This window comes from Galeopterus variegatus, unplaced genomic scaffold (assembly GCF_000696425.1).
Source record: "Galeopterus variegatus unplaced genomic scaffold, G_variegatus-3.0.2 Scaffold395, whole genome shotgun sequence".
Classification (NCBI taxonomy): Eukaryota; Metazoa; Chordata; class Mammalia; order Dermoptera; family Cynocephalidae; genus Galeopterus; species Galeopterus variegatus.
In genome coordinates this window covers 584,802-593,490 of record NW_007726506.1, presented here as the reverse complement: position 1 = coordinate 593,490, position 8,689 = coordinate 584,802, and the positions used below count along the sequence as shown (strand labels likewise).

General features: G+C 43.2%; 1 protein-coding gene across 1 annotated transcript in view; it reads right to left on the bottom strand.

Moving 5' to 3' along the window:
* Nucleotides 1–3,667: 3,667 nt before the first annotated feature.
* HGSNAT (heparan-alpha-glucosaminide N-acetyltransferase) overlaps nt 3,668–8,689 on the bottom strand; it is a 34,002-nt gene continuing 28,980 nt past the window's right edge. The window contains exons 12-15 of the mRNA XM_008568301.1: nt 6,039–6,116; nt 5,122–5,192; nt 4,923–5,035; nt 3,668–4,138 (exon numbers count right to left, since the gene is read on the bottom strand). Of these exons, the coding sequence (XP_008566523.1) occupies nt 3,957–4,138; nt 4,923–5,035; nt 5,122–5,192; nt 6,039–6,116 (444 nt within the window). The 3' untranslated portion in view covers nt 3,668–3,956. The remainder of the gene's footprint in view (nt 4,139–4,922; nt 5,036–5,121; nt 5,193–6,038; nt 6,117–8,689) is intronic.

Below are 8,689 nucleotides of genomic sequence, written 5' to 3'. Positions count from 1 at the left end.
TATTATGGTGCTTCTATGAGTACCTTTTAAAAATTCCACATAAGTGGCATTTGTCTTTTCGTCTGACTTAACTCAGCACAATGCTCTCAACGTTCATCCATGTTGTCACAAATGACAGGGTTTCCTCCTCTTTTAAGGCTGAATAGTAGTCCATTGTGAATATATACCACATTTCTTGATCCATTCATTCATTCGCTAATGAACACTTAAGTTGGTTCGATATCTTGGCTATTGTGAATAGTGCTGCAATGAACATGGATATGCAGACCCAAAACAAAACCAAAAGAAAAGAAAAAAAAAACCCAATATGCTGAAATTTCATTTAAACTCCCTTTGATACAAACTGGATTATTAATTTCATTTAAACTCCCTTTGATACAAACTGGATTATTAATTTCATTTAAACTCCCTTTGATACAAACTGGATTATTAATTTCATTTAAACTCCCTTTGATACAAACTGGATTATTATACATTTAAAAAAGATGCCCTTTGGGCCGGCCCGGTGGTGCACTGGATAGTGCGCCACTTGGGAAGCGCGGCGGCGCCCCCGCCCGAGGGTTCGGATCCCACATACAGACCGGTTCCCGCTCACTGGCTGAGCGAGGCACGGGAGCAACACCGAGGGTTGCGATCCCGTTGCCGGTCCCCGGTCCGGTACGGGGGCAACACTGAGGGTTGCGATCCATTGCCGGACACGGAAAAAGACAAAAAAAAAAAAAAAAAAAAAAAAAAAAAAGATGCCCTTTATTGGCCAGAGTTAAAAGATACATTTTATGATTATAAGAGCAGCAGTTACTCACTTATTATAAATAGGAATTAGAAATATAAATATGAAAAAAAAAGAACTAAATGTCTTTTTGCATCCCTCCACTGCAGAACAGTATTTTTCGCCTTACTACGTAAGAACGCCACCCCTGTCTACTTCTCTGCACGATGCAGCCGTCACTCACTGGTTGTCTCCCCACGACCATTTCCCTGTTCTGCCACTCACCTCCAGCACATTCCCTGCTCCCTTCCCAAAGGAATTTTGTTCAGGTAATCACTTTCCTCCACACAGACAAGTTCCTTTGTCACTGCTACGTTTGGAACAGCCAAGTGAGGAACTTCTAGACAAGAGGAGAAGGCTGCTGGGAGGCTTCTGGAAGGGCTTTCTGGCTGATAAAACTAAGGGACTCTCAGAGGAGATGTCCTATCCTTCCGCTGAGTGCTGTGTTTGTGTGTAACACCTGGGATCACGGAAGTGGCCTCTTGCTAGCTGAGAGCAAGCTGATAGGCTGGAGCCCAACTCCCTCAAGACTTCTGTGAGATCAGTTTTCCTTATAACTCGTGTGAACCAGGATTTCCTGTTCCTTATGGCTCAAGACATCCTAACTGATGTAATATCCAGTTTGAGAAATGTTTCTAGATAACTCATCTGGAGAGGCCACACTCAGCTTTAATTGCTGAAATTTGGGATGACACAGGTGTGACCATGCACAATGGCTCACCTCAAGGAAAGAGTAGCAGCAAGATTCCTGAGATGACTGTCCACATGCAGAATCACGCTAATTTCATCAGCACTTAAATATCTTTTTGAAAAAGCCACCATTGTTTTGCTTTAAAAAATGTTTATTTAGTGCCTGCTATGTAAAAGGCACTGTTTGGTGCCGTGAGAAATACGCAGAGGAACAAGGCATAATTCCTGCCGGTGGCAAGCTCACAGTCTAGCATGGGAAATCAGAAATTAGACATGTACAAAAATAACTACCGCACAAGGCAGAAAGTGATACACGCCATGAGACTGATGCCAATATTATAAGAACCCAGAGGAAGAAAACACTACTTTTGGATGAAAATAAGAAATTAGAGAAGATGCCTTAGAATGAAGGGATTTAAAATGACAGATCAAATGCAGATAGAAAAAAAAAATAAGGATCAAGATCAAATGGAGATCAAAAAAAAAAAAAGAGGAAAAGGTAATCTAGGGAGACTGTTATCAAAATCAGAAGCAGGAGGTACTGCCTACATGACGGAGGTGCAGAGGGTCTAACTGGGCTGGAATAGTAGGGTGGGTGAGAGGGGACGGGGAAAGCAAGCTGGAAAGACGTGGGATCAGCTGACGTGGCAGGCAAAGATGTTTTCATTTCAGTGGAAGTTTTTCCAACCGAGGTGATTAGATCCCAGCTCTGCTTTATAAAGATCCCAGCTCTGGTGTGGCAATGGATTAGTGACTTCCCAGAAGGAGGGACTGAGGGAAGAAGGCCAGTTTAAAAATGAATACAAGAGTCTGGACTGGAGTAGTGAGGCAGTGACAATGACAGCGAAGCAGGCACACATGGGGGATGAGCCTGGCAGTGACTAAATGTGGAAACGTGGGGGCAGTGGAGGTAAGGCAGGTGAGAAAAGGGCAGCATTTTATACCTAGAGACAGAATGGTCATTCACAAAGCAGAAAAATCTGAAAAGCTTTGAATCTGGGGAGAGAGAGGAGGGAAGAAGTGAGCCTGAGATACTGGCAGACATCAGGAGGAGGGCCTGGCAGGGCAGGGGTTAGAGCTGGAAATACAGACCAGAAGTCATCCATGCAGTGGGGACAGCTGAGAGGCAGAGGAACCGGCTGAGATGGCCTCACCTCACCATTAAAGGGTGGTCTAAAGTTCAAACCTCCTGTCACTTTCCTTATATATGGAATTCTTGCAGAAAAGTCATAAGCATGACGATGCATCCTATGAACAGTGCTGTTTATCTTTGTGTATTCTCCCACCAGTTTTGTGATTACCAGCAGGAAGATTCCAGAAAAGCCATAGATGTACCCTATCTCACCACATCTAAGAGTTGGAAGGGATGTGAGAGGTCATATGCATCCCCCTCATTTTGCAGATGAGGAAAAAGGCCCAGACAGGCCAAGAGACTTGCCCAGGATTTTACACAGCAGGGATGGCAAACCTGGACCCACAAGCAAGAGAAGACTTTCCTCTCCTCCACAGCTACCCCCTGGGGACCTAGCTACCGTCTAGATGCACAGACAGATACACAGATGGACAGATGGGTAGGTAGGAAGGTAAACAAGATTGGTTGGGAATAACATATCTGTATTTTAACTTTTTTTTTTTTTCAAGTGGGGAAAAGGTTTTTGGCCTCTGATAGACATTTTTTGGACCCATCAGAGCCTTGCAGATTTGAAAAGAAAATTACTTTGGCCTTCTTGAGACATTAAACTGCACTTAACCAAAAAACATTAGACTATATTATGACACATCATATTCAATAAGCTTTATAGTCAGCCACAACAGAAATAATGGTATTTTTGGTTGGCGTGTGTGTACACATGCAAAGGCAGTTTCAGGAAAACAAAATCAATAAGAATCAGACCTCATATTTTTTTATACATCACAGAAACAAAGTAAGTACCCACGGGAATACCTTTTAGAAAGTTAAAGGAGGGCCGGCCCGGTGGCGCACTGGATAAGTGCGCCGCTTGGGAAGCGCGGCGGCGCTCCCGCCCGAGGGTTCGGATCCCACATACAGACCGGTTCCCGCTCACTGGCTGAGCGAGGCGCGGGAGCAACACCGAGGCTTGCAATCCCGTTGCCGGTCCCCGGTCCGGTGCGGGGGCAACACTGAGGGTTGCGATCCGTTGCCGGACACGGAAAAAAAAAAAAAAAAAAAAAAAAAAAAAAAAAAAAGAAAGTTAAAGGAGATCTCCTTATAATGAAATTCCAAATAGATCCATTTCCATAGAAGATGGAGAAAAATAGACAATTACATTCCATATATGTAAGTCACAAATACACAGGCAGAATTCTGATGAGCCATGTCCTGGTTAAACTTGCTCAAGCATATCCGCATGTCCCCAGTAATCTGGAAATATGCATCCTATCGACTGTATAATTAATGATTCCCTTTAATAAAGCCTGCTTCAGTTCTCCCCCCAGGTCCACTAGAGTCTCCAGCAACACATTTCAGTGGGAGTTCTCAGATTTTCAAAAAAATCTTCTTTTTATAGAGAATGTACGCAATGAGCACCCAGAGAGCAGTGGCGACTATGTTCTGAGTTAGATGTTCTTTGTGTGACTGGTTATCCTCCAGCTTCCACTGAAAGGGAAAGTAGTTCTGAAACACCTCGTGGCCGACATACACCAGAATAGAATTCATTCCTTAAGGAGAGACACAGAAGACAATGGTTTTCCTAAGTTACACATGGTCATCTATTTAATTCTTGAAGTTAGTTCAGTGAAAAAACAAAAAGCATGCACTCACATTATTGGCTACTGCCAAAAAAATAAGTGATACAGATCTTGTAAGTAAGTGTAAACTATATTAAAAATTATTAGAAAAGATTCTTTCTGTAACAATGTAATTCTTGAATACTAAATCTGAAAGGAAAACTAAAATTATTAACATATTTTCTAGACAGAAAACTGGAGGTCCAAAGAATGTAACTTTTACTAGAATTAAAGGGCTGAAATGAATCATTGAAATTACCTAGTCTATCTCTCAGTCCTTGGGTAGAACTGCATCTAAGTCATTCCATTTATCTTTTGATTTCACCTCTTGATATTTCTTATAATGCCTAATCTTTAAGGTAGTGCATTTACATTAAGAAAGAAAGCATAGTTCCATTTATTAAGTATTAGAACCTTGATAATATGCCCTGGATCATTTCTGATACTCTAAAATTTGGTAATGCCTGAAGCAACAAGTGGGTCTCATAAGCTGTTTCAACCTAAATGGGTAAAAATGGGGTGGACTGCTTCAGAACAGCAACGGTGCTGTGAGACCCGTGACAACAGGCCCCTACTGCCTTCTCCCTCAGCTTGTTTTCTGGAAACATGCCACCAGGGAAGTGACTTGAGTCCCAGCACTGAGGACGCTCAGCAGGTCTCTGGGCCAGTCCACGTGGTCACCATCACCACCTGTTTGGGGTTGGAGGTGACTTACCTGGATAGAAGAATGGGGTTCCTGTCCACAATCCCCTGACATCCACAACCGGGTACAGGATCAGCATGATGAGGAAGGCAAAGGAGCTCAGCGTGGTGACATAGGAAATGGACCTGGGAAGAGGTAAACACAGTGTCCTGCTGCCCATTTCAACACTGGAAAACATCAACATTAAAATGACACTTTTTTCTATACCTACCAGAGATTTTTGTTTACTGGAATAAAGCCTTCATTTTCAGAAATTTTGGTCAATGCAACAGAAATAAGCCCCTATAATGGGAAGGGGAAAGATATTAAAGTTTTATATTATCTCAAAAAACAATTGTGTTTCATGATCAAAAAATATCAGCTATTTAATTGCTTAGGGAGGGCTTAAAATTGTGCCTTATGTTTTACTCTTTTTTTTTTTTTTTTGTCTTTTTCGTGACCGGTAAGGGGATCACAACCCTTGGTGTGGGGTCGCCCGCACGGCGCTCAGCCAGTGAGCGCACCGGCCAGTCCTATATAGGATCCGAACCCGCGGCGGGAGCATCACCGCGCTCCCAGCGCCACACTCTCCCGAGTGCGCCACGGGGGCGGCCCTATGTTTTTACTCTTTTAACTGGAAACATATTTTTAATATGCATAACTAACAAATATTCTCCAAAAATACCTTGTCACATTCCTCTGAGTTCAAGAAGGTAAACTAATCAATAAATTAGAGTGAATCCTGTAGGAAACATGATTGCAAGTTCAGGCGTAAAATGCACAGTCAGTCAACCTCGCAGTTCTTTTTTCACATATGAATCTGGAAGTTGATGTATGGAAACCTGTTATTATTTGCCTAGACTTTCTGATTTGGCTCCCTTCACAGAATCCATACCTCCCACATTTCTTCAGGCATTCCTGGATGGATGTTTGACGGCAAACATTGTCTTATTTATAAGGACATTTTCCTAGTAAAATAAACCTGAGAATTTAAGTGTAAAGATTTGTTCTTCTGTTAGTTAAGTGAAGAATGTTACCTGCTGCAATGTGGTAACAGCTATGATACCAGTGTGGCTAAAATTTTATTTCTTTTTAAATGTGTTTATGTGTGAAGAAAAGGAATTTTATTGAGGAACAGTGGTTACTCACTAGAATACAACACCAGGCAGTGAATCTGATCAGGATGTCTTTGGTCTGATCCTTGTAATACAACAGTATTTTTCCTGCCTGGAGAAGAAAACAGATGACCAAGAAAATCACCTAAGATGTTCTTATTTCATCCACTGTCTTAATCACTCAACAAACAAATACATTTGCTGGGCATGCCACTAGATACTGAGATTATACGGAAGAATGACACACTACCCCTGGCCTCGTTTAGTGGAGACTGAGAGAGGAACACAAGACCAAAAGATGAAGCACGCACTCAGGGAAGGAGGGAGGTGGCAGAGTCAACAGGCACAAGATGACCCAGGCAGGAAGAGCGCTCTGAGCGTAACGGAACAGCACACAGACGCGCGCCAGGGACAGCGAAGAAGCGCGGTGGTGCCTCCGAGGTGGTGGGGGTGACTCAGGAGGGCTGGACGGTGGGAAGGGCAGACAAGGGGGGAGGCAGGGTGGCTTTGTGGGTCTCACTTCAAGTCAGGGGCTTTCTTCCATAGGTCTAAGGAAGCCAAGGATAACTCCCCCCAAAAGTGACAAGGGACCAGCTCAGACTGTCCTGCTAGATGGCCCAGTCTGGCAGCACTGTGGAAGAGGAACAGGGACAGGGTGGAAGCGGAGGAAGAAAAACACTTTTAAAACAGTCAAATATGAACTCTGTAGAAAATATTTTTTCTGAAAACATGAAAGGATAAAGAGTTAATAATGTACTAACGTATTCTAGGTGCCAGTTCTTAGAATTTGACACAAATTAACTTACTGAATCCTCACAACACCTTTATGAGAAGTAGGTGCTGTTGAAACACAGAGTCAAATAACACACCCGAGGCTGCCCAGCTAGTAAGTGGCAGAGCTGGATTCAAACCCAGGTAGTGCGGCTCCAGGTCCTCACCTGCAATCTCTGCCTGGGCAGACTGCTCTGGCAGGCAGATCTGCCCACAGAGCATCTCAGGGACTAAATGAATATATGTAAAAGCACAATACAAACTATAAAGTACTATAGAGATAAAGGCAGTGTTTCTAAATAATGTATAAAATTATTTTATCACTGAAATGTATATGCTTTAGATCTGCACTAGCCACACATGACTATTTAAATTATAAATTAAATAAAGTTAAAAATTCAGTTCTCAGTCACACCAGCCACATTTCAAGTACTCAAGAGCTAACCTGGCTTGTGGCTGCCCCACTGGATAGCACAAAGAATATTTTCATCACTGCAGAAAGTTCCATAAATACCGCTTTACAAGTTTTTCCCCCTCCCAGTTACCTCCCTTCAAACAATAGTTTCAAATGCACAGTCAGTCAACCTCGCAGTTCTTTTTTCACATATGAATCTGGAAGTTGATGTATGGAAACCTGTTATTATTTGCCTAGACTTTCTGATTTGGCTCCCTTCACAGAATCCATACCTCCCACATTTCTTCAGGCATTCCTGGATGGATGTTTGACGGCAAACATTGTCTTATTTATAAGGACATTTTCCTAGTAAAATAAACCTGAGAATTTAAGTGTAAAGATTTGTTCTTCTGTTAGTTAAGTGAAGAATGTTACCTGCTGCAATGTGGTAACAGCTATGATACCAGTGTGGCTAAAATTTTATTTCTTTTTAAATGTGTTTATGTGTGAAGAAAAGGAATTTTATTGAGGAACAGTGGTTACTCACTAGAATACAACACCAGGCAGTGAATCTGATCAGGATGTCTTTGGTCTGATCCTTGTAATACAACAGTATTTTTCCTGCCTGGAGAAGAAAACAGATGACCAAGAGAATCACCTAAGACGTTCTTATTTCATCCACTGTCTTAATCACTCAACAAACAAATACATTTGCTGGGCATGCCACTAGATACTGAGATTATACGGAAGAATGACACACTACCCCTGGCCTCGTTTAGTGGAGACTGAGAGAGGAACACAAGACCAAAAGATGAAGCACGCACTCAGGGAAGGAGGGAGGTGGCAGAGTCAACAGGCACAAGATGACCCAGGCAGGAAGAGCGCTCTGAGCGTAACGGAACAGCACACAGACGCACGCCAGGGACAGCGAAGAAGCGCGGTGGTGCCTCCGAGGTGGTGGGGGTGACTCAGGAGGGCTGGACGGTGGGAAGGGCAGACAAGGGGGGAGGCAGGGTGGCTTTGTGGGTCTCACTTCAAGTCAGGGGCTTTCTTCCATAGGTCTAAGGAAGCCAAGGATAACTCCCCCCAAAAGTGACAAGGGACCAGCTCAGACTGTCCTGCTAGATGGCCCAGTCTGGCAGCACTGTGGAAGAGGCACAGGGACAGGGTGGAAGCGGAGGAAGAAAAACACTTTTAAAACAGTCAAATATGAACTCTGTAGAAAATATTTTTTCTGAAAACATGAAAGGATAAAGAGTTAATAATGTACTAACGTATTCTAGGTGCCAGTTCTTAGAATTTGACACAAATTAACTTACTGAATCCTCACAACACCTTTATGAGAAGTAGGTGCTGTTGAAACACAGAGTCAAATAACACACCCGAGGCTGCCCAGCTAGTAAGTGGCAGAGCTGGATTCAAACCCAGGTAGTGCGGCTCCAGGTCCTCACCTGCAATCTCTGCCTGGGCAGACTGCTCTGGCAGGCAGATCTGCCCACAGAGCATCTCAGGGACTAAAT